The sequence below is a fragment of the Hoplias malabaricus genome, chromosome 1 (assembly GCF_029633855.1).
Source record: "Hoplias malabaricus isolate fHopMal1 chromosome 1, fHopMal1.hap1, whole genome shotgun sequence".
Classification (NCBI taxonomy): domain Eukaryota; kingdom Metazoa; phylum Chordata; class Actinopteri; order Characiformes; family Erythrinidae; genus Hoplias; species Hoplias malabaricus.
The window spans coordinates 19,267,717-19,293,106 of record NC_089800.1 but is presented as its reverse complement, the minus strand read 5'-3'; the positions used below and the strand labels follow the sequence as shown (position 1 = coordinate 19,293,106).

Below are 25,390 nucleotides of genomic sequence, written 5' to 3'. Positions count from 1 at the left end.
CCTGTGCTCTCCTGTGTTTTTTGAGCATGTTTTCTTTGAACATGCTGAATGTGAATTGACAGCAGGTTTCCAGGTGTCCCCTGAAGGCAGCACTGCATTTTATGAACAATAGTGCTGGAAAGCAATTCCATTCTCAATTTAGCCTCTCCGCTCCTCAGAGACAGCTCTAGAGCTTTCTCTGACCCTGGTAATAGAGGGGGAGACCGAGAAAGAAAGAAATGGAGGTGATAGAGAGTGCAAGAATGAGAGAGAAGGGATGGAAATGATGAGGGAAGCCGCCGCAGTAATGGACCAAAAGAGAGGATGAGAGATGTGGGCTGATAGCCATGATACCAGACTGAAGAAAAAAAATAATACATTAGGTGCAAAAGTTTATGGACACCTCTTACAGCGAAATCAGGTTCTTTAAGGTTCACCCATCACAGACACAGATGTTCACAGCATGGACCACGATGCTATACCACAGACGCCTAAGAACACCCTTCCCAATGCCAAGCGTGGACAGAGGTGTATGAAGAGAGAACTGAGTACGCTGAGAGTACCTGGCTCCCACTGGTTTTTAGTCATTGGTTGACTATTAAACCCATTCAAGAAATAATTGTCTGTAATTATCAACTGTGTCGTGCAGCTGTTATGAATTGAGATTAGGCTGAAAACAGCTGGACCAGTTGTTCAACAGATGTTGAGTTCCAGTGATAAAGTATAAAGGTAAAGACGGAGTCACTCCTCCTCATCCTCAAAGGTTACCACGGAGACGGTGTTTACCCGAGTCATGAGTCTCATGGCCATCCCATAATTCATTCTGCAACAAGCATGACTCACTAGGCAAAAGCAGTCTACAAAGATTTTCACTCATCGCCATCATCATCATTATCATCATTATCGACTCGTTCTCCTGAGGAGCACTCACACACGTCAATACATCAGTGTCCAGTATCTTCTCTCTCTCTCTCTCTCTCTCTCTCTCTCTCTCTCTGTCTCGCTTTCTCTCTCTCTCTCTCTCTCTCTCTCTCTCTCTCTGTCTCGCTCTCTCTCTATCTCTATCTCTCTCTCTCTCTCTCTGTCTCGCTCTCTCTCTCTCTCTATCTCTCTCTCTCTGTCTCGCTCTCTCTCTGTCTCTCTCTCTCTCTCTCTCTCTCTGTCTCGCTCTCTCTCTCTCTCTCTCTCTCTCACTCTCACTCACACTGCCTTTGTTACTCACCTACTACCCCTTCATCGTTTTCACATGTAATATATATTACTTTTTTCTTTCTCTCTTCCTCTTTCTTCCTTTCGATGAGTTTTAGTCTGTTCTTTCCACATTTCTTTCTTTCTTTCTTTTTTTCTTTCTTTTATTCTCTCATGATGTTTTGCCTCTCTCTCTCTTACTCACTTTCTCTCACTCTGTTTCTCTCTCTCTCTTCTTCGCTCTCTCTAACTCTCTCCCTTTTTATCTTTCTTTGTGTGTGTGTGTGTGTGTGTGTGTGTGTGTGTGTGTGTGTGTGTGTGTGTGTGTGTGTGTGAAGGCCAGAGAGATAAGGTCCATGTTCTTTCCTCTGAGATTGGACTTCATTGTACATCTGTAGAGTTCTGCACATGCTCAGATCACTCTCCTCCAACTGCACTGAAAGAGAGCTTCCCTGTCCTCTCACCTCAGTATTCACAGGTTGTCCAAGTACTTGTGGACATCAAGGTTATTATAGAGATCACTTTGTGCTGTAAGTAAGTCTATCTAAAGGCTTTACACTAGATGATGAAACATTGCTGTGAGGATCTGATTAGGTCGGGTGCTGATGGTGAAGGATTAGATCTGGATCACAGCCATCACTCCAGCGCATCCCAAATTCACTGTCTGGTACCAACTTTAGTATTCGCCTGGTTTCCATGGTTTGGCAAAATGCAGACAGGTAATAATGAGTAGTGGGACATAGACATAAAAAACACGAATTGTCTGTGATATTTTGCCCATAAATGCATAAAAATGTATTGATTTAAAAAAATTAATAATAATGATTCACTGCCTTCAGACTGATGCTCCAATGTCTTTTTACGCCATTGTTAAGAACCTGATATTTCATCCAAAAGCAAATCAATACACTCCGGACCTTTCACAGGATCTATAGGACATTAAAAGTAAAATGTTGGCCCTGTTCTTACCATTACTCCTTATACAACTAATTAGGTGGTAAAAAGGTGGTCTAAACAATGGCCAGGAGTCCAAGAGAGCATAGCTGGCCTCACTCCCCTGGTTGTCTAGCATGGCCCTTTCTCTCCTCAATCACAAGCCCAGTGCTAGCCATTGTGTACATTCTGTTTGCTGACATGGCACACCTGGACAGTTGGCATTCTCCTCCAAACGTGTTGAGCTGCTTAGATGTGTTGGGTCAGCAGCAGTTCAAAAAGAAATCTGTGAGGAAAAAATGGGTCCAAAATGTCTATAAATGATGGCAATGCTCATTCGTGTCTTTTTGGTTTTTTCTCAGACATTTCAGGGATCCTCTCTGCTGTCAAAGTCCAAGAAGAAGAGTAAAGGTTGGTGGGAATGGATCAGTTGTTATTCTTTCCTTCTGAAACTAAAGTTCACCGAAAGTACTTCCTAAGTTTATTGTCCATTTCTTACCTGTTATCAGTGAACATGCAATAACTTGTTTATTAGGTGTGCTTCCTCCTGCACGCTCCCATTTTATGGTAACTGTTGTGCAGTATTAAAAATGACCATTGTCATTTTATTCAACACAAAATAAAACCTGAAAATAAAGTAGACTGAAAATAGCAAGTGAGAAGAACTTATTTGTTCCATCAAGGTTTACAATATGTCATATAAATAAATAATAGGAAATAAAACAGGAGCATGCTCCGTGTCTGTATGTTTCTGGGGCTGTGTTTGCCGCAACACCATGTGCGTTGGTGAGAGCTGCGGCTCTGCGTTACGTTTCTCCGCTGTTCACAAGCTCAGCAGGATGGCTTCGAACTCGGCAACATTTACACAGTATTATATCTCACTCTGGTCTGACTCCACGGTAAACAAAAAATAAAAACAAACACTCTGTCATGACTCTAACAGTTTATCTCTGGCTCTGACGCTGTATTCAGTCACCGCCGAATGACATATTCTTGGTTCCCCTCTAAATGGAGAAATGTGGGCTGGTTAAAGAACCAAGGTTCCAAGAATCAGGAACGGAACTGGTTGAAGTGCCAGAGCTCTTTTGGTGGAAAAGTGCCCCAAAAAAATAGAAGACTGTGCTGCAAAAGCAAGCGCATTGATTTGTTCTGTTCTAGGGGTCTTTTGGTTTAGACGATTCAGAGATGGTGATTTTGTTTTTTGTGTAAAACTGTGCAACCATTACCATACAATGGGGGAATGGGGAATGTTTGAATTCTGAATTATAATTAAACGCTACATTTATATGTATACATAATATTAAGATAGAACCCTCACAGGTTCAGGGTGTGGCTCAGCAGGGAACAAAATCCAACAACACCAGGAGAGGCAGAAATAGGGATCTATGGAAAACAGAGCAAGACTGAGAAATAATGAAAAAGGGTTGCTCTGGTGGGCATCACTACTGGTGCGTACTGGTTCCCCTGCAGAAAAGTATTGATGCAAATAATATTACCCCTGTTAATCAGATCCATTTGATTCTCACATGCAGATGGAGCCTTGATGCACTGAATTCAAGGCGTCAGATCAGTAACATGTGGCTGTTTCCAAATGTCACATTTAGGGTTGGGGCTTTCCCATAACACACAACACTGCTAAAAATAAAGGTGCTACAAAGGGCTCTCTAAACAATGCCATAAAGAACCACATCTGGTTCTACTTTTAAAAGGTTCTTCACTCCCACACATCTCCAAAGCAATCTTGGTTCTTTATGAAACCAAAAGTAGTTCTTCTGTGGCATTGCTCCATTAATGTTTTGTAGCACTTTTATTTTAAAGAGTAGAACAAGAGTGAACAAGTGACAAAAACATATTTGGCTAAACCAGAGGTGCCGGCATGCATTAATATGCAAATGTGTGTAAATGTATGAAAAACAGTCCATCTGTGACAATTTTCCAACCTCTGTTTGTCTCCTGCAATCAAGCAGGGTTTTCTTACTGTGCCTTTAAGACTGATATCGCCGCTGTCCAACTAAAATCATGTATCTCCATTTTTGACATTTTTTAGTTTACTGCATCATTTGAACGCAGCCGTTGTCCTTCACACTGTGTTTTTTTCCTTTTTCTCTACAGTTGCTATTTTGGGAGATTAATATTTTAAATGGACAGCGATGATATGGCAATGACAAGAATATTAATTAAAAAGCTGTCTAGGCTGAAACACTCCTTATTAACTTCATTGGGAATGCATGGAACTTGACGTAGTGTTTGAGAAATTAAAACAAAAAAAAATCAATGCCTCTCAGTTGTATTTACCTTCCTTCAAATGCAAGGATGTTCCTGTTTATGTTTTGTGTTTGTTCTGAATGTTCAGGGGGTCCCCTGTCTTCCATCAGTAAGAGGAGGATCTCGTGTAAAGACCTGGGACGGGGAGACTGCGAGGGCTGGCTGTGGAAGAAGAAGGACGCCAAGAGCTACTTCTCGCAGAAGTGGAAGAAGTACTGGTTCGTGCTGAAGGATGCCTGTCTGTACTGGTACCTGAATGAAGAGGTGAGTTCTCTAAGAGCTCGAGTCCCCTCATTAAAAATGAATAGGAAACCATGCAGAGCCTTGTCTGTTCACACTGAACTAAGTAGCATGTGTAGATGTTGCTGTAAAGGTTGGCAAGGATCGGATGATGTGTCATGGTGCGGAACACTGGTCTGCTGGCGCTAACACAGACCCCCAGGGTTGTTTTCATTCAGAACCTCTGCATGTTTTAATGTGGCACGATATGATTAAGTAAGTATCAGAAGCTGAAGTTGAACTTTTCTGTAAGTTTTTACTCACTGTTTGAATTACCACAGAAACTCATTTGTTACTGGAGTCATTTAGCTTTGTAGCATTTTCTGTCTGTGTTTACTTTGATGCAGTTACCTCGCTCCTGAATTTGGAGTCTGTTACACCTTAAGTAGTCTTTAACCTCAAAAATAAATTAATATTATCCCCCTATGGAACAGAAATAGGGCAACATCCTCATCTCTTTACATGCTTTTCAGATGCCATTTTTAGTGGCTTAGCCAGCCGAGCACATAGAAAATGCCTGAGACATTTTGCACCGAGACCCTTAGTTTTTTCCACCATCTACCATGCTAGAGCTGTGCACGAACACCGGACCTGTTTCCTGTGTGCAAACTGACCGGAGAGCTAGCAAAAGGTGAAGAAACATTCTCTGAATTTCATAAAAAGGGTTTTGTGATTAAAATTGCAACTATTGCCTTTAAGTAAAGGATGCCTTACACCCTGCAGAACCTGGATGAGTAATCTCATGTGATTTCACTTGCCAGGGTAAACCCATTCCCTGTCCAAGTTTTCAAGCTGGATTTGTGGTAGCCCTAAAAGAAGACTGGTGCCCCATTACACCAGGTATAAATAACTTAAAACAGGTACAAGTTAACAGTCTAAAACCCCTGTTTTGGTGATGGCTGTGGCAGAAAACAGAGTCCAGGAGTGAGCTCAAGGCTCAGATGAGCTGACAGGACCTCCCAGAGCCCACCACACCACGTTTTAATTGGTGCTGTCCAGTCCTCTGGAGTGTGGACTCAGTGGAGATGAATAAAGCCCGGTTTGCACCTGTAAATGAATCCACTGCTACATTGATAAAGCAGATCAAACACACTCATTCTCTCTCTCTCTCTCTCTCTCTCTCTCTCTCTCTCTCTCTCTCTCTCTCTCTCTCTCTCTCTCTTTTCCTATAACTTGAGATCAGTCATTCACATTGCTCTGAAAAGTTTTTCATCCAACCACACTGGAGGTCTTTTGAGAATTAACTGCCTGTTTAAGGTCCTGCTCCAGCATCTCAGATAGATTCAGTGCAGGGATTGATTAGACCACCCTTTAATCCCACCATTCACGGGAGGTCTTGCTCTTATACTTCATCATTACCTTGTGGCACAACTCAGCTGCTCCTGGAGTTATTTTGGTAGACTGACCATTTCTAGGAAGATGTAGATGTAGAGATTTGCGATGTAGAGGGGATAACTTTGGTGTATAGGGAATGAGTTTGCTGTAATTAGGAGATAAGTGTGATGTAGAGGGGATGACTTTGGTTTAGAGTGGATGAGTGTTTGATGTAGAATGGATTTGTTTGGTGTAGAGGGGATGAGTGTTTAATGTAGAGGGGCTGGGCTTGGTGTAGAGGGAATGAGAGTTTGGTGTAGAGTTTGGTGTAGAGGGAATGAAAGTTTGGTGTAGAGGGGATGAGAGTTTAGTGTAGAGTTTGGTGTAGAGGGGATGAGAGTTTGGTGTAGAGTTTGGTGTAGAGGGGATGAGAGTTTGGTGTAGAGTTTGGTGTAGAGTTTGGAGTAGAGGGAATGAGAGTTTGGTGTAGAGGGAATGAGAGTTTGGTGTAGAGGGGATGAAAGTTTGGTGTAGAGTTTGGTTTAGAGGGAATGAGAGTTTAGTGTAGAGTTTGGTGTAGAGGGAATGAGAGTTTGGTGTAGAGTTTGGTGTAGAGGGGATGAGAGTTTGGTGTAGAGTTTGGTGTAGAGGGGATGAGAGTTTGGTGTAGAGTTTGGTGTAGAGGGGATGAGAGTTTGGTGTAGAGTTTGGTGTAGAGTTTGGGGTAGAGGGAATGAAAGTTTGGTGTAGAGTTTGGTGTAGAGGGGATGAGAGTTTGGTGTAGAGTTTGGGGTAGAGTTTGGTGTAGAGGAGATGAGAGTTTGGTGTAGAGTTTGGTGTAGAGGGAATGAGAGTTTGGTGTAGAGGGGATGAGAGTTTGGTGTAGAGTTTGGTGTAGAGGGGATGAGAGTTTGGTGTAGAGTTTGGTGTAGAGGGGATGAGTGTTTGGTGTAGAGTTTGGTGTAGAGGGGATGAGAGTTTGGTGTAGAGTTTGGTGTAGAGTTTGGAGTAGAGGGAATGAGAGTTTGGTGTAGAGGGGATGAAAGTTTGGTGTAGAGTTTGGTTTAGAGGGAATGAGAGTTTAGTGTAGAGTTTGGTGTAGAGGGGATGAGAGTTTGGTGTAGAGTTTGGTGTAGAGGGGATGAGAGTTTGGTGTAGAGTTTGGTGTAGAGTTTGGAGTAGAGGGAATGAGAGTTTGGTGTAGAGGGAATGAGAGTTTGGTGTAGAGGGGATGAAAGTTTGGTGTAGAGTTTGGTTTAGAGGGAATGAGAGTTTAGTGTAGAGTTTGGTGTAGAGGGAATGAGAGTTTGGTGTAGAGTTTGGTGTAGAGGGGATGAGAGTTTGGTGTAGAGTTTGGTGTAGAGGGGATGAGAGTTTGGTGTAGAGTTTGGTGTAGAGTTTGGAGTAGAGGGAATGAGAGTTTGGTGTAGAGGGGATGAAAGTTTGGTGTAGAGTTTGGTGTAGAGGGAATGAGAGTTTGGTGTAGAGTTTGGTGTAGAGGGGATGAGTGTTTGGTGTAGAGTTTGGTGTAGAGGGGATGAGAGTTTGGTGTAGAGTTTGGTGTAGAGTTTGGAGTAGAGGGAATGAGAGTTTGGTGTAGAGGGAATGAGAGTTTGGTGTAGAGGGGATGAGAGTTTGGTGTAGAGTTTGGTGTAGAGGGGATGAGTGTTTGGTGTAGAGTTTGGTGTAGAGGGGATGAGAGTTTGGTGTAGAGTTTGGTGTAGAGGGGATGAGTGTTTGGTGTAGAGGGGGTGAGAGTTTGGTGTAGAGTTTGGGGTAGAGTTTGGTTTAGAGGGGATGAGAGTTTGGTGTAGAGGGGATGAGAGTTTGGTGTAGAGTTTCGTGTAGAGTTTGGTGTAGAGTTTCGTGTAGAGTTTGGTGTAGAGGGGATGAGAGTTTGGTGTAGAGTTTGGTGTAGAGGGGATGAGAGTTTGGTGTAGAGTTTGGTGTAGAGGGGATGAGAGTTTGGGGTAGAGGGGATGAGAGTCTGGTGTAGAGTTTGGTGTAGAGTTTGGTGTAGAGGGGATGAGAGTTTGGTGTAGAGTTTCGTGTAGAGTTTGGTGTAGAGTTTGGTGTAGAGTTTGGTGTAGAGGGGATGAGAGTTTGGTGTAGAGTTTGGTGTAGAGTTTGGGGTAGAGGGAATGAAAGTTTGGTGTAGAGTTTGGTGTAGAGGGGATGAGAGTTTGGTGTAGAGTTTGGTGTAGAGGGGATGAGAGTTTGGTGTAGAGTTTGGTGTAGAGGGAATGAGAGTTTGGTGTAGAGTTTGGTGTAGAGGGGATGAGAGTTTGGTGTAGAGTTTGGTGTAGAGGGGATGAGAGTTTGGTGTAGAGTTTGGTGTAGAGGGGATGAGTGTTTGGTGTAGAGTTTGGTGTAGAGGGGATGAGAGTTTGGTGTAGAGTTTGGTGTAGAGTTTGGAGTAGAGGGAATGAGAGTTTGGTGTAGAGGGGATGAAAGTTTGGTGTAGAGTTTGGTTTAGAGGGAATGAGAGTTTAGTGTAGAGTTTGGTGTAGAGGGGATGAGAGTTTGGTGTAGAGTTTGGAGTAGAGGGAATGAGAGTTTGGTGTAGAGGGGATGAAAGTTTGGTGTAGAGTTTGGTGTAGAGGGGATGAGTGTTTGGTGTAGAGTTTGGTGTAGAGGGGATGAGAGTTTGGTGTAGAGTTTGGAGTAGAGGGAATGAGAGTTTGGTGTAGAGGGAATGAGAGTTTGGTGTAGAGGGGATGAAAGTTTGGTGTAGAGTTTGGTGTAGAGGGGATGAGAGTTTGGTGTAGAGTTTGGTGTAGAGGGGATGAGTGTTTGGTGTAGAGTTTGGTGTAGAGGGGATGAGAGTTTGGTGTAGAGTTTGGTGTAGAGGGGATGAGTGTTTGGTGTAGAGGGGGTGAGAGTTTGGTGTAGAGTTTGGGGTAGAGTTTGGTTTACAGGGGATGAGAGTTTGGTGTAGAGTTTGGTGTAGAGGGGATGAGAGTTTGGTGTAGAGTTTCGTGTAGAGTTTGGTGTAGAGTTTCGTGTAGAGTTTGGTGTAGAGGGGATGAGTGTTTGGTGTAGAGGGGGTGAGAGTTTGGTGTAGAGTTTGGGGTAGAGTTTGGTTTACAGGGGATGAGAGTTTGGTGTAGAGTTTGGTGTAGAGGGGATGAGAGTTTGGTGTAGAGTTTCGTGTAGAGTTTGGTGTAGAGTTTCGTGTAGAGTTTGGTGTAGAGTTTGGTGTAGAGTTTGGTGTAGAGGGGATGAGAGTTTGGTGTAGAGTTTGGTGTAGAGGGGATGAGAGTTTGGTGTAGAGTTTGGTGTAGAGTTTGGTGTAGAGGGGATGAGAGTCTGGTGTAGAGTTTGGTGTAGAGGGGATGAGAGTTTGGTGTAGAGTTTCGTGTAGAGTTTCGTGTAGAGTTTGGTGTAGAGTTTGGTGTAGAGGGGATGAGAGTCTGGTGTAGAGTTTGGTGTAGAGGGGATGAGAGTTTGGTGTAGAGTTTCGTGTAGAGTTTCGTGTAGAGTTTGGTGTAGAGTTTCGTGTAGAGTTTGGTGTAGAGTTTGGTGTAGAGTTTGGTGTAGAGGGGATGAGAGTTTGGTGTAGAGTTTGGTGTAGAGGGGATGAGAGTTTGGTGTAGAGTTTGGTGTAGAGGGGATGAGAGTTTGGTGTAGAGTTTCGTGTAGAGTTTCGTGTAGAGTTTGGTGTAGAGTTTCGTGTAGAGTTTGGTGTAGAGTTTGGTGTAGAGGGGATGAGAGTCTGGTGTAGAGTTTGGTGTAGAGGGGATGAGAGTTTGGTGTAGAGTTTGGTGTAGAGGGGATGAGAGTTTGGTGTAGAGTTTCGTGTAGAGTTTCGTGTAGAGTTTGGTGTAGAGGGGATGAGAGTTTGGTGTAGAGTTTGGTGTAGAGGGGATGAGAGTTTGGTGTAGAGTTTCGTGTAGAGTTTCGTGTAGAGTTTGGTGTAGAGTTTCGTGTAGAGTTTGGTGTAGAGTTTGGTGTAGAGGGGATGAGAGTCTGGTGTAGAGTTTGGTGTAGAGGGGATGAGAGTTTGGTGTAGAGTTTGGTGTAGAGGGGATGAGAGTTTGGTGTAGAGTTTCGTGTAGAGTTTCGTGTAGAGTTTGGTGTAGAGTTTCGTGTAGAGTTTGGTGTAGAGTTTGGTGTAGAGGGGATGAGAGTCTGGTGTAGAGTTTGGTGTAGAGGGGATGAGAGTTTGGTGTAGAGGGGATGAGAGTTTGGTGTAGAGTTTCGTGTAGAGTTTCGTGTAGAGTTTGGTGTAGAGGGGATGAGAGTTTGGTGTAGAGTTTGGTGTAGAGGGGATGAGAGTTTGGTGTAGAGTTTGGTGTAGAGGGGATGAGAGTCTGGTGTAGAGTTTGGTGTAGAGTTTGGTGTAGAGGGGATGAGAATTTAGTAGAGAGAGGATTAGTTTGGTGAAGAGGAATGTGATGTTTGGTGCAGAGAGGGGGATTGTGTTTTAATCTGTGTGTGTGTGAGGGGGGGTGATGTAAAAGGGGAAGTCTTTGTTGTAAAGGATCTTGTGTTTGATACAGTGTGGGGGTATTTTGGCACAGAGGGGGTGATTTTTAGTCGTGGTTCTGCTCAGTCTGTTTCAGCTCCAGTGGGACCCCTCAGCCCCAGCCTGGTGGTGCTGTAATTGATGAGCTTGTCCTGGAGTGCTGGGCTGCGTGGGTTTAGCAAACACAACCGGGCTTACATAGCCCCGCCAGGATTTATGTCTTTCATTTATTCCCGTAAAGTCCCTGTCACGAGGCTTAGTGCTGCAGCAGTGTCTCTCCACGGCAGAAGAATGGAGCCATGAGGAGACATGGGGAGGAGGTGGGACTCCTAATGAGGATGGAGGATCCATTACAGCTGTGTGTGTATGTGACCTGACATTCTCTCTCTCTCTCTCTCTCTCTCTCTCTCTCTCTCTCTCTCTCTCTCTCTCTCTCTCTCTCTCTCTCTCTCTCCCTCTCTCTTCTTCGCTTTCCTGTTAGGATGAGAAAGCTGAAGGCTTCGTCAGTCTCCCAGAGTTTAAGATTGACCGTGCCAGCGAGTGTCGCAAGAAGTAGTAAGTGCTGCTAAAGGAAAAAAAAACACCCCACTGTATTCGTCCATATTGAAGAGTGTGGACTGTGAAAAATAAAAGCTGTGGTCCACCAGTTGGTCCAGATTTTTACGCCATGTGCATGAATATCTGCGCTGAACTTGTAGGGATCAGTTAGAAGCAGTTGCTTGTTCATTATTTGGGTCATTTTGTATGAATATGAAAATGATTCTTCATTATTTTTAGATTTGTTCTATAAGGTGTATGTGAGGACAAGACGACTCAAGCTGCTTCAGTAACTTAATGAACCAGTTAATGCTCCTAAAGTGGGTCTCCATCTGGAGGCAGCCATGTTAGATTATTTGAGTATCACTGCAGTAGTTCGCTTCATACTGACACGAGCTCTGGTTGCGTTTCTCTGACAGTGCTTTTAAAGCGTGCCATCCCAAAATCAAGAGCTTCTACTTTGCGGCCGATGGAGTGGACGACATGAATAGGTGGCTGAGTCGTCTGAACATGGCGGCGGCCGGCTACGCAGAGAGAGAGAAGATCCGTCAGGAGCAAGGTGAGGGGCAGGGACTTCAGCCAAAAAACTGCTGGACTTGCTCAGAGACTCACGACTAGAGAATTATACCTCAGAATATTCTCTTCTTCTCTTCTCTTGTCTTCTCTTCAGTTCTCTTCTCACCTTTCCTCTCCTACCGTCTTCTTTTCTCTCCTCCCTTCAGTTCTCTTCTCTTCTCTTCAGTTGTCTTCTCTTCAGTTCTCTTCAGTTTTCTACTCTTCTCTTCAGTTGTCTTCTCTTCTCTTCAGTTCTCTTCAGTTTTCTACTCTTCTCTTCAGTTGTCTTCTCTTTAGTTCTCTTCAGTTGTCTTTTCAGTTCTCTTCAGTTTTCTACTCTTCTCTTCAGTTGTCTTCTCTTTAGTTCTCTTCAGTTGTCTTTTCAGTTCTCTTCAGTTCTCTTCAGTTTTCTTCTCTTCAGTTTTCTTCTCTTCTCTTCTCTTCTCTTCTCTTCAGTTCCCTTCTCTTTTCTCCTCTCTAGTTCTCTTTACTTCTCTTCTCTTCTGTAATGGAACTGTATGTGGGAGTGATGCTGGTAATGTAATTTGTTTCTCCCAGGGAGACCCATGTGTGGTTCTGTGCACCATAGGATCCTCATGCCTTTATTTAATTAGTGTTTACTCTGTGTAATTGTTTCCAACAAGCTGATGACATGCCATCTCTCTCTCTCTCTCTCTCTCTCTCTCTCTCTCTCTCTCTCAGCTGATTACTGGAGTGAAAGTGATCATGAAGACAATGAGACACCTTCTACACCTAAGCAGGACAGCCCACCACCTCCCTATGACACATATCCCAGGCCCCCTTCGGTGAGTCAGCACACACACACACACACACACACACACACACACACACACACAAATAGAACACAAGTGCGGCCAAATTATAAACCCAAACCAAAGTTGCTCATAAAATCAGTTAACACAGATTCACTTATCACTAAACTTGTTGTAGTTTAAAATGTTGTAGTTGCGTGACACAGAGACGCCATGCTGTAACACACTATAACAGCAGTGGAACCACTTACCAATTCACTGATAATTACAAGTAATTACATGTATCTCCATTTTTGGTACTAAATCATTTGAACACAGCAGCTTTTATCCAGATCATGTGAAAATTGTATGATGAACGGACCAATAGAAATGCTTCATTTCTATTAAGTTATGAAGGTATTGATTTCCTTCTGTTTAAAGCGATGATATCGTTGCTCATTTTAATACTAAGCACTTTGGCCATATTTCTGTCACTGTAAAATCTGGCTTTAAACATGTAAAATCACATGTAAATAGACTTTAATATGAAACAATTACTTTTTTATGTAATTACAGAGTTAATAGCATTAAAGAAGAACATTAATAGCTCTTGACCTCACAGGGTTAATCAGAGTCAGTATGGCAGCTGAGATTAAACTATAAAGCTTTTAAGGATGGTGAGTGTCTCAGGTCAGTTCTTGTCCACTACAGAGCTGCGTTTTAAATAAATCTCAGTTCTGAGTTCAGATGAGGAACTTTTTTTTTCAGAAGAGGAAAGATATTCTTGTTTTTTTTTTTTTTTTTTTTTTTTTAAATAAAATTCTGTTTTCATTCAGAATAACCAAAATATTAATCTCAGGGTAAAATGTATGAGGATGAATGTGGTGCTAGCCACTACTTCTTTTCAAATCTTCGCTAACACAACGCCACTGCACAGCTCAATGCACTTGGATGAGAACACTAACTCTCCAGACCTTATATGAAAGCTGACAGGGACCTGCCTTGGCCAGCACTGAGCTTGTGACAGTTTCAGAGGGAGGGCCATCCAACATATCCTGAGACATCACCGAGCGTTGGATCTGATGACAGGGACAACGTTTGGAGCATTGCACCGCTCGGGATCCCAGTTGTTTTCATATTTAATGTGATATAATGTGGAATGTTATCATATCTGTTAAGGATTTCTGCTCCGATCCCACTCCCAATTAAGCTCAGTCCAAGCTGTGATTTAGAAACAAATTTAAAAATCTGTGTCCGTACAGCTATTCAGGGTTTGGTTTTGAAAGGTTGAGTGGATTAAATAGAAGTCTTGAATTTTGGAGTGGGAATAAGCCACACAGCTGTAGAGAGAACTGCAAGCAATATGTCACCTGTGTTTATTATGCAGTGGCTGTCTCTGATAGTGTCTATGTGGAATGCTAATGAGAGGCTAATGTTTGTGTGTGTGTGTGTGTGTGTGTGTGTGTGTGTGTGTGTGTGTGTGTGTGTGTGTGTGCTCTCTTGGTTGTAATGCCGATGGGCAGGTCATTCACAGGGCAGAGAAAACCGCAGAATGGCTTTTTATACAAAACACACACAAAGAAATTGGACTGAAGTTCTTTTATTCTCCCATCGTCCCTTTTCTCTTGGCTTACACACACACACACACACACACAGACACTCTTTGTGTATCCTCAGAGATGCGGGTGAAGAGTGACACTGTTAACCGCGAGACCTCCAGAGGCTGCTTGTTTTTCATTGGGGGAAGATTACAGAGCTGAGCATTTTTACACAAGCTTTAAATGGCTCCTATGGGAAAGAGAGCATCCATCTCTTTCTCTCTGTCTCTCTCTCTCTCTCTCTCTCTCTCTCTCTCTCTCTCTCTCTCTCTCTCTCTCTCTCTCTCTCTCTGTCTCTCTCTCTCTCTCACACTCTCTCTGTCTCTCTCTCTCTCTCTGTCTCTCTCTGTCTCTCTCTCTCTCTCTCTCTCTCTCTCTCTTTCTCTCTCTGTCTCTCTCTCTCTCTGTTTCTCTCTCTCTTTCTCTCTCTGTCTCTCTCTTTCTCTCTGTCTCTCTCTCTCTCTCTCTCTCTCTCTCTCTCTCTCTCTTTCTCTCTCTCTTTCTCTCTCTCTCTCTCTCTCTCTCACTCTCTCTCTCTCTCTCGTTGCCATATTGTGGAGGGAGGAAATGAAGAAAGGGTCATGTCCCGATGCTGGCTCTGTTAACTTCAGTTTATTTATGTCTTGTCTAAAAGTGAAACAAAACGCTCGGAGGTGTGCGCCACTGCCGCTTTGGCCATAGTTGTGACTGTGTCATATTATCGGCCAATCAGTGACTAGACTCAAATGGCTATTCCCATTCATGGGGAGCTGGGGTGATGTCATGGTAAGAAACCTAGGTGGAAATAACAGATGCGACTGGCTGCCTGATTCATGCATTGCCATCACACAGTGTGGATCAGACACAGCAGAGCTACTGGAGATTTTAGACTGTTGCTACTGTCCTGAGAACAGCCCTCCCATCAAATATATCCATCACTCAATTGACTTTATCTTCTAGTCCTTCATAGCAGATAATGAACCCTGTCCACATGGAAAACCAAACCCGTCCAACTAGGGCTGATTGCTTTCTTTTTCTAGTGTCTCAAAGTAGGAAAATGGTCATGTCGTCCCCTGCTGGTGGTGGTCAAAATGTAGCATATAAAATTAAAAGTGATGAATGCTTTTTTATGGTCGTTTTCCAAGTTAAAGGAACACTGTAATATTTGTACCTTAAAATTACAGCTTCAAACTCATTGTGATGCTCCACTGTACTGTAATATGGAGAATAGAGCTTCTGTTATGCTACTCTGGGCTCAGTACCGGCGGAAACTGCACTATGTATGTAACATTTGGAGGAGGGTAGGAACTTAAAATGTGCACTCCACACAGTTCCACAGCCCCACAGCCAATTGTGGGGGCTTTATACCCCTGTAGCTGATGCTAATTATGCATGCCGTATCGCCCACTAGCTGAGGTGGACAGCATAGAGGATCTCTGACTCTCTCTCTCTCTCTCTCTCTCTCTCTCTCTCTCTCTGTCTCTCTCTCTCTCTCTCTCTCTCTCTCTCTCTCTCTTTCCTCCAGATGAGCTGTGCGAGTCCATACCTAGAACCCAAACACGGACGCTTGTCATCCACTGAGACCTCGCAGTCTCGCTCTTCTCACGAGGAATATCGCTCCGAGCCTCCAGGGGGCGGCAGCAGCAGTGGGGGAGGCTCTCCTGCCCGTAAATCAACCAGCCAGAGACGTTCGTGGCAGGACCTGATCGAGACACCCCTGACTAGCTCAGGGCTTCACTACCTGCAGACACTGCCCCTAGAGGACGCAGTGTTCTGCGAGCCCGGCGTAGGCCTGTCCCCCGAGTACAGACGGCAGTCCACGCTGCCAGCCCAGCGCACTCTACTGCAGGAGCACTACGGCCCCTTCCCCGCCACCCAGGGAGACAGACTCCGTGATCCCATGATGGCCGGGGGGAAACCCCGCAGCTTCACATTGCCCCGGGACAGCGGCCTGCACGCCCTTCTCACGCCTTCCTCCAGCATTGCTGAACAACGGGACCCCCAGCGCCGGGAGCTGAGCCGCAGCAACTGCCTCGACAACGGTGGGTGTCATAAGGTTGACTGACTGTTTTAAAGCAACACTATGTAAATTTGGCTCCTGGGCTCTGCATGCTGCAAAATGTATTTGACTTTCACAGCACTGTCCTGAAATCAAGGGGGAAGGTGCTTTCCTACCCACTTCCAAAAGTTACATAGTGTGGTTTCTGCAGTGCTGAGCCCTGAGTACCAACAACAGAGGCTCTGTTCTGCCTATTACAGGCCAGTGAATCATCACAATTATTTTGAAGCTATCATTTTAATGTAAAAATACTACCTACTGTTGCTTTAAAACACACTGAACTTAGTTTAACATAAGGCCTTCAGTTCGGGTTCTGAAGGCCTCGCCAGCGGGAGTTCTTGTTTGGCTCTATCTCCCCTGATACCACAAGGGGGGGAGATCCCAAGTGGACAATTTCACAATTTTAACCCTTGAGTTTCTGAGCAGAGTTTTTCAGTGAAATCAGAATAGGACTGAGATACTTGCCCAGCTTCAGCACGACATGTAAAATTAAAACCAGCTGGTTCATAGTTGTCAGGATTAATTAGGCCTTCTCTGAGCCCCAAGGAGACCATTAAAAATAAAGACCACTGCTTGATATAATTCCAATTCACTTTTTAATCATGCGCTTTTTCCATCAAATATATACAGTACAATTCAGTGTATTTCCACATAAACACACTGGCGGCTACAGCTGATCAGAATGTTGTTTTGTAGCATGTAGGTTGTGCAGCAGTGAGTCAGAGCACATTTAAAAGGAAAAGAGAAAGTTGTTTGTTGTTGTTCTGTCAGCACGAACATTTATTATTAATGCTAGCTGCTGTTATTAGACGTAAGCCCCTGTATGTGACGGTATTACAAATAGCAGCGCTGGTGAGCCCAGGATTATGAGAAAGATATTGCCGTCTGGCTGTGAAAGCAGCTCTTTGTTTATTAGTTTGAGTCGTGAGCTACACAGACTGCAGTAAACAGCAGAAAAGACAGCTATTTCAGCTTTGTAATCTGTTCTCATTTGATAATGGGATTTCTCACTGTTGCCTTTGTTGTGGTCGGTACAGAACTTCATTTTGTCTGCATGTCCGCTGGACCTGCGCTTATGTAGGAGTGTGTAGACACGGTTAAACCATGTGAAACATACTTACATACACTTTTAGTGGGGCTAAAGTTTGAGTTTATACTCATAAAGTATACCAGACTGTCTTTCATGAAAAGTGGTTTTCCTGCATTTTGTGTTCTTTAATTCCCCTACCTTTGCACCACTCCAGCTCCAGCTAAACCCAGATCTTCTGTGTGCCTCATTCGATGTTGCTGCATACTCGAGGGTGAGCTGTGTGTGGCTCATTCTCTTTTAAAGTAACAGGCGCTTAAAAACAGGGGGAGAACCATGCAGTGTGAACCTAGAACTGTGTTCACTTGTGGAATGACCATGTGCGGTGTGTCTCAAGCCCACTCTGTGTGTGACATACTGTGAATCTATATTGAGCTGCTAGCAAGTAATGAGGGTAAGAAATACTCAAGTTAAATGGATATTTTGACCAAGGCACCTCAGAAACGTGCAGGATTGGGTTTCACAATGACTGTGAAAATGGATTAACAAGGATCTTGTTATGCTTTTGGGGGTACACTTACATATTTTGTACCATGGGGGACCACATATACTTGCACAGTACCATTATTACAGACTATTACCTCAATGATAATAACCAGGGATGTGAGAAATTGACCCTTAACCCCAACCCCACTCCCCCACCCTATGATTTTAAAGGAATAAAGCTAAACCTGATTATAATGGCAGTAAATTGTCAGGGACCTTGGTGTTAGCAGAAGCTTGTTGCTAAAATGTGACGTTCTGAAACTTCAAGAAAGTCCCGCAAGCACCTAAATTTGTGATCAGATCTTAATTAAGTTTTAATAGCACGCCTCATTAGGAACAAACTGTAACTAGGGCACGGTGGTACCTTTGAAATCTGCTGTTTGATTTTGATTCCCATTCACACGATCAAGAGAAGAGCTGCTGAAGCTCACTTTCCTCGTGCTCTCTTTTTCCTCCCTATCTATCTATCTATCTATCTATCTATCTATCTATCTATCTATCTATCTATCTATCTATCTATATGCACCCATTTATTTATATTATACATTTATTTCTATCTCTCCCTTTCTCTCTCATGTCGGCATCCCTCTGTTTTTCTCTCCCTCCACCTCTGCATCCGTGCTTCTTTCTTTCCCTCATCATTTTTCTGTCAGTCTCCCTCTCTCTCTCTCTCTCTCTCTCTCTCTCTCTCACACACACACACACAACACACACACACACTGTCCTTTTTCTCATTTGCTCTTTTTTGCTCTCTCTCTTTCACTCTTTCTTTCCTTCACTCTCTCTTTCTTTCAGACTCCCTCTCCTTCTCTCCCGCTCTCTGTCTGTGTGGAGGCGTATAATGTTAGTCATGCTCTCTGAGGCCTGAGCTGCAGCCTGTTCCACCACCTGCTGAAGAGCGTGGAGCAGCAGAACATAGCCATCGTGACTGAGCCTCACACCATCCTCCTGGGGCCACACACACACACGCGCGCACACACACGCACGCACACATACACACAGAAATGCACAAATGCTGCTCCAGTATATCCCAAAGGTACTGGATGTTGGATGGAGACCCATCACTCCAGAAAGAAAACAGTTCCACTGCTCTGCAGAAGAGTCCTTTGGCACTGGACATGGGGACCCACTTAAGCTTATACCTGTGGATCCCGTGGTCCAAACCAAATACTCTGTTACATTTTTTCACTTGTTTTCTCTTAGCATTCACACTGACACATTTACAGTCAAATAGGTTTCTGTTCAGAAGGAAGCATTCACACTTACTCTAACGAACCACATTAACAGAGAAATCGAATCCAGGGTTTGTTTTAAACCCAACAAAGCTGACAACTATAAACACACCCCAAGAGTCTGATAGAGGGTTTCTTTTTCTTTTTTTTTTTTTTTTCTTTTTTTTTTCTTTTTTCTTTTTTTTTCTTTTTTTTTCTTTTTTTTTTCTTTTTATGGACGCTGTGGTAGCAGTGGGGCGTCTAGGCTCTGTGAGGGAGTGCTGCCCCCGCGTGGCCAGCCGTGGAAGTGACTCTGTGCTGAGAGAGTGAATGAGCCTGAGGAAGTGTGTCCTCTTTTCTCGTCTAACTCTCTCCAAACACAGTCAATTCCAGCTAATTACACCGAGGCCCAGCAGCGTCTTCACACGCGCGCGCAAACACACACACACACACACACACACAGTCTTTCTCTTCATCTTTCACTCTCTCTAGCTCTCCCTTTCCCTCTCTCCTTCATCTGCCTTTTTTCTTTTCTCTCTTGATATTCTCTCCATTTTTGTCTCTCTTGCACACACACACACACACACAGAGATATCTCTCTTCCAGGAAAAACACTCCAAACGCATACGCCAACATCCTCCTCAGAATCAGCAGTATTAAGCCCCTCCCTCTCATTCAGTTTGTGTCCAGGTGATGGATGACCCACCTGGGAGTGTCCAGAGGAGAGCTAATGTTCTGTGGAGACTCAGGGAGGAAGTAGGAAGGAGATAAAGCTGTGAACACAGCTATGATCTCATGTCACCCTTCATCTCTGTGGCTTGTACTGTCAGCGAACCGATTTTCTGCTGCTCTCTCTCTCTCTCTCTCTCTCTCTCTCTCTCTCTCTCTCTCTCTCTCTCTCTCTCTCTCTCTCCCAATTTGCCTGTGAGTGTATGTTTGTGTGAAAAAGCGAGCAGTAGGATGTGTGTGTGTGTGTGTGTGTCAGAGCAAGCAAAAGATGTTCATTGCTGAGGGAAAAATGCCTAGACAGAGCCACACTTGTGTGTGTGTGCGTGTGTGTGTGTGTGCGCGCAAGCGCTGAGGCTGCAGGCAGAGAAAGAAAGGATGCGTGGGTGTAGAGAGACATGATGAGTGCTTCAAAGAGAGGCGAGAGGAGCCAGGCGAGCGGAATGTTTACAGATTTCTGCGCAGATCAGGAATAATTAATAATTAAGGCCTGCTAACGCCGGGGACGCCTCAATTTTATTTTGCTCCCCTACTATTAGACTCCATTGTTTAGCCAGGGAGACGACATCGGGACAAACCCAGCACCCACAGCACAGCTGCGGCTCTCCATCTTCGAATAGAACTCCCAAAATTAGCTCTAAAATCCAGGGAACGGGACAAAAAAATCACACCCATTGCTTCTCGGTTTGTCCCTGAGTGACCATCAACTCTTAGTGTGAATCCTATTTCAGTCCCTGTCCTTAAAATCTAGTCCTACCCCTCCATTCTGCCTAGGGGTGGGGAGTTTAAGGTCTTGGTGGGAATGAGGTATAAGGCAAAGGGTTGGGGGTGAGGGGGGTGGTTTCCTACCCTCCTTCAAAAGTTACATAGTGCCGTTTCTGCAGTGCTGAGCTCAGAGTAGCAACAACAGCGGCTCTGTTCTCCTTATTACATGTCACTGGAGCATCACAATGATTCTGAAGCGGTATAAGGTAAAATATTACATAGTGTTCTGTTAAAGGCATAGCTTGGGGCAATCCAGGACCACCTTCAAGAATGAGAGTAAAAGCTAACACACACGGCCTCTGAGACATGTGAAGCCAGCCACGACATCTGTTTGAACTGCCCTGGACAGCTCAACACACTTGGAGGAGAACCATAACTGCCAAAGGACAAATATATGCCATACTTGACTGGGGGTCCGCGACCAGACATTTTGTTTATTTGTGTTTTACCTCAAGTTAAATCACACCATCGGTGTAGCATTAATGGCTAATGGATTCACAGCAGATTTTACCACAGAGCCTGTGTCTACTCTTGTTCTCCAGTGTCCCCTCTCCTCTAACTCCTTGCTGTGTGTGGCTCCCCCTTCAGGTGGGGAGCAGGACATGGAGCGTCAGGGCCACGCAGACTCTCTGGTTGACCTGTACCGGGCGCTGGAGCGCGCCAGCCTGTCTCCGCTGGGTGAGCGGCGTCTCTCCACCCGTCTTGATTACAAGCACTCCTTTGTGCGCCGTTGCAACGACCCGCTGCTCAATGACAAAGTGCACCGCCTGCGCATCCTGCAGAGCACGCTGAAGGTACCCCGTACAGCTGCAGACTGTTTGTGTGTCTCTGTGCGCGTCTCCGTCTGTCCTGTCTGTCTCTGGGTCCGTCTGTCCAGAATCTGTGGGGCTCTGAAGGCAGCCGCCCTGGTCAGGGAAACCAACTGTGTCAGAAAAGCCGCTTTCAGGCCAGTCTTTATTTTCCTGAATATTTAATTCAAAGGTACAGGTGAGTCCTCCAGAGTAACTCAGCTGGATCCTCACCCTCACAAGTAGCCAGCAGTAGTTTGGTCCCTGAGACGTGATTTATTTAGATTTGCACTGTGCCAACAAGGCTAATATAAAAAAGAGGCAGTGGCCAGGTATTAGCGTTGTGCTAATCTACCCAAAGAGCACACACCTATGAGCCTTTTTTTGGCAATTAAGGCAATTAATCCACAACTCACCTGGCATCTGGCCAATATAATCTGGACTTGTGGCAAGCCAGATGACAAATATGGCACATCTACAGGTCTCTTATGGCCCACATTCAGTCTTGAGGGTGAGTTTGGCTGCCTCATCTCCCGGCCCACCTGTGTCAGGGGTGTTGTGGAACGTATCTCACATAGTAGATAAATTTGGGCCAAATCTGTGTGAGTTTTGGCACTTGAGGCTCTTTTACGCTACTGGAAAATGTTGTGTGAGTCAGACGTGGGACAAAGGTTGTGTGCCAGGCTTGACTTGGGTTACGGGTGGTCTAGATGTGCGCCAGAACTTTGGCCCAGACCCCATATAGCAATGAATTTTGGCCCAAATGCGGCACATCAGTAGTTCTCTTATGGCCCACATTTGGCCTTGAATGATGACATTTACTCACAGTGAGTCTACCTCCTTCAGCTCAGCCACATGCCCACCTTTGTGGAACAAACCTGGCCAAATCACAAATGTCAATTTGGCCAGTGTCACGTAACCTTAGTCAAGCCCAGCTCATGACAGTTGGCCCTCGTCTGGCCCACACAACACATGCCAGTGCTGTGCCTGAGCCAAAACGGACACAGATTTGGCCAAAAAATGTTTGCTATCTTGGAAGTGTCACTTCATATATGTAAAGTCCATTAACCCTGTAAAACAATTAGTTTGAAGAGAATAACACACATTCATAAAGGTCATAAATGCCATAAGCCCCCTACTTAGTTCTGCCTCCACAATGATATTTTATATTCATCCTAATACGTCTACATCTACTCCATCATAATCGACCCTAGATGTTCTCATTGCGATATCAGATCAGGTTTGTCCCGGCAACACTAGGTCCTGTGCTGCTGTCTTAGAGTCGTGTCTGTGTTCCTCTGTCTACTAACATGTGCCTGGCTTCTGAGGAGTGTGTTGCAGGCTCTGGGGTTGAGGCTAACGCTTCTGTTTTTCGGCTGTTATGGCTCTGGTTCCGGCTCTAGCTCTGGCTCTGGCTCCTGTGCCCCCTGGCCCACTCCGGTGTGCTCCGGTTGGGCTCAGGTCATGTCCGCTGCTGTTGTGTGCTTGTTCTCCAACAGTATCCTGTTGCATTGTGGGTATTGTAGGCATCCCCCCAGCAAGATAGGACACATGGATGTTATGTAGGGGCAGAGAGGCCCACAGTGCCAGAGGATTCTGGGCAACTCATAGCATGGTATGTACAGTAACGTGCAAAGGTTTGGGCACCCTTGGTCAAACGGCATGTATTGTTGATATTTGTAAGTGATGGTAACACATGCGTTACAGAGAATGCACATTTCCGACATTTCTGTCTTTCAAACTGACAAGAAAATCAAAAATGTGGGACACATTTTATGTTAAAGCAACAGTAGGTAGTGTTTTTACCTTAAAATTATGGCCTCAAAATCCGCTGACCTGGAATATACGGAGAATAAAAGCCTGTACTCTTGCTACTCCAGGCTGAGCACTGCAGAAACTGCACTAGGTAACTTTTGGAAGCAGGCAGGAAACCACCCTCCTTCTCACTTGGTTTCACTGTAAAAGCGAATTACATTCTGCAACTGTAAGGGGAGCCTAAGTGCAAAACTTAGCTAACAAATCTTACCTAGTGTAGCTTTAAGGTAAGTCTTTAGATGTGTGTTCTCTGTAAAGGATGGGTACATGGCTACATTTGAACGTCTGCAAAGTTTATTAAGGGGGCCAAAACTTCTGCTCAGGACTGTGTGTGTGTGTGTGTGTGCCCCGCACGCCCTTGCAGCTCTGCTCACTGCACTGCTATTATTTGTATTTTTCTTTTTCTTTTTGTAAGTGAGCTAAAAGCCTGTGGTGCGCTCCTGACTCTCACCTCCTGACCTTGACCTGAGCTTGCTCTGATGCATTTGTAACCTGCCGCCTCCACTGCTCTCTTTCTGCGCTCCAATAGGACAGGGAAGGGGAGCTGGCAGTGATTGACAAGCTGCTGACCAAATCCAAGCTCTCGTCCTCCGAGTTCCAGGAGTGGAAGAAAACGTACGTGGAGCTTTTCTTGGCGGAGGAAAAGCAGGAGCGCCAGTCCAGCCCCGTCTCCGGGCCCAGCCCAGGGTCCACCCCGGAGCCCACCCCACGAGCCCCCTCGCTCTCACACACACACTCCTACATTGAGACTCACGTCTGAGTCCCTCTTGTTCGGGCTGCCCTCTTGTTCAGAAACATCAGCACTGTATTTAATTGGCTGCTGCGATTATTTACCTAAGCGAAATGGCAAGTCATTGTGTTTTCACTGGATTCTAGCAGAGTTCACTGTTGATGTGTCCTCTGTGTACTCCAAGCTGTGGGTCCAACTGCTGGATGCTGGCATTGCTAGCAGCCCAATGGTTACCATGGCTACCAGCCCACCTTTACTCAAAGGGCTTTAGATAAGACTCTAAACCGCAGCTGGACACAGAACCACAACCGAAACCAGAGCCACAGGATGGAATACAGGACCTTTGGAACTAAACCCTTAGACAATGGAACAAAAACAAAGAGAAAGAAAGTTTTGACTGAAGAATTAAAGGAGCTACATGTAAGATTAAAAACACTGTAGTGCTTGGGCCCCCATGCTTGCCACTGCTGATAATTACATAAGCTCGACTTCATGGGAGAAAATTGAATGACCCTTTCTGATTTAATCTTGCCGCCTTTGCTACAACACAATGCATCGGCCATAATTACAGCCTGGACTTTTTTGAAAAGCCATTTTAGAAACTACTCTGGCTCCGTGCCAAACGTTGCTTAATCTCCCGTATTGAATTAAACATAAAGATCTTGCCTGTAGCTCTGAGTAAGTGCCGACGGATGTGGATTTTTCTCTCGCTCCACAATAGTTTTCCACAAGCTTCTTCTTTCCTTGAAAGGGAGTTGTTCTTGCAGCCATAGACACACAAACACACACACACAAACACACACACACAAAAACACACACGTTCTGTTCATAATATTTTCTATTTTACAGCACATACACACACACACACACACACACACACACTGTATATATATACAGTATTGTGCAGGACAGAATTCACCATTCTATTACTGAGACAACTCAACACTATGGGTCTGAAAGGACATGTATATGTCAAGAAACTGACAGAGAAAAGGAAATTTGCCCTACGATACAGGATAGGGTGTAGTTCTTATTAAAGCAACTCTAGGAAAGGGTTTCAAAGTTTTTTATTTAGTACATTAAAGATTTAAAAAAGATTTATTTCAGTAAAGTGCTGCAATTCATTTTTACAGCACTATACTGAAATCAGTGGGGAGAAGGAGGGAGGGGGTGTGGTTTCCTACCCTCTCTCAAAAGTTACATAGTGTAGTTTCTGCAGTGCTCGAAGTAGTAATGCCAGAGGCTCTATTCTCCCTTTTACTGCTCAGTGAAGCATCACAATGAATTTAAAGCTGTAATTTTAAAGTAAAAATATTACATAGTGTTCCTTTAATGGATGAGTGTAATTTGTAACTACAATTTGGCCAACTTCAAAGACTGAACTGTGGTGCAGAATAACATCACTGATATATATATAATAAATTCTGTCAGAAACAATGAAATAAATATAACTAAGCTCTGAATTTTGCACAATACTGTAAATATCCATTCATATATGAGATGTTTATATAAAGTAGATCTGCTCTTGCACAGTGGGCTGGCCCCCCGTCAAAGTGCAGCCTCACATCACCATGAGTGTGGAGGTGCAACAGTGTGTGTGTGTGTGTGTGAATCTCATCTCCTCAGACTGTGTCCTTAGAGATCTAAGGAGCTGAAAGTGAGCATTTATAAATCTGGTCTGTGCTGCGGAAGTCTTTCTGCGCAGCTACCTGTGGGCTTTGCCGGGTGAAGCCTATGATTACAGCCGCCTGCTCGGAGAGAAGTGCGTGGGCTTTGACAGACACACAGCTTTCAGCACAAGTGATGGTAGAGAGCCACTGCCTCTGTGATTCTAGGGCCATCTTTTCAAGAGCCTGCTTTTCTACAATCGGACTTG

At 44.5% G+C, this 25,390-nt stretch overlaps 1 protein-coding gene across 5 annotated transcripts in view; it reads left to right on the top strand.

The window, feature by feature from the left end:
- Window positions 1-25,390, top strand: part of cnksr2a (connector enhancer of kinase suppressor of Ras 2a) — a 118,447-nt gene that overhangs the window by 79,408 nt on the left and 13,649 nt on the right. For 4 of the 5 annotated variants that reach the window (XM_066665907.1, XM_066665735.1, XM_066665818.1 and 1 more), the window contains 7 exons: window positions 2,463-2,511; window positions 4,454-4,629; window positions 10,908-10,981; window positions 11,383-11,522; window positions 12,221-12,324; window positions 15,373-15,889; window positions 20,770-20,975. In XM_066665907.1, the coding sequence (XP_066522004.1) occupies window positions 2,463-2,511; window positions 4,454-4,629; window positions 10,908-10,981; window positions 11,383-11,522; window positions 12,221-12,324; window positions 15,373-15,889; window positions 20,770-20,975 (1,266 nt within the window). Of the gene's footprint in view, window positions 1-2,462; window positions 2,512-4,453; window positions 4,630-10,907; window positions 10,982-11,382; window positions 11,523-12,220; window positions 12,325-15,372; window positions 15,890-20,769; window positions 20,976-23,313; window positions 23,962-25,390 lie in introns of those variants that run through there. The other variant, XM_066665993.1, reaches the window with a different exon arrangement.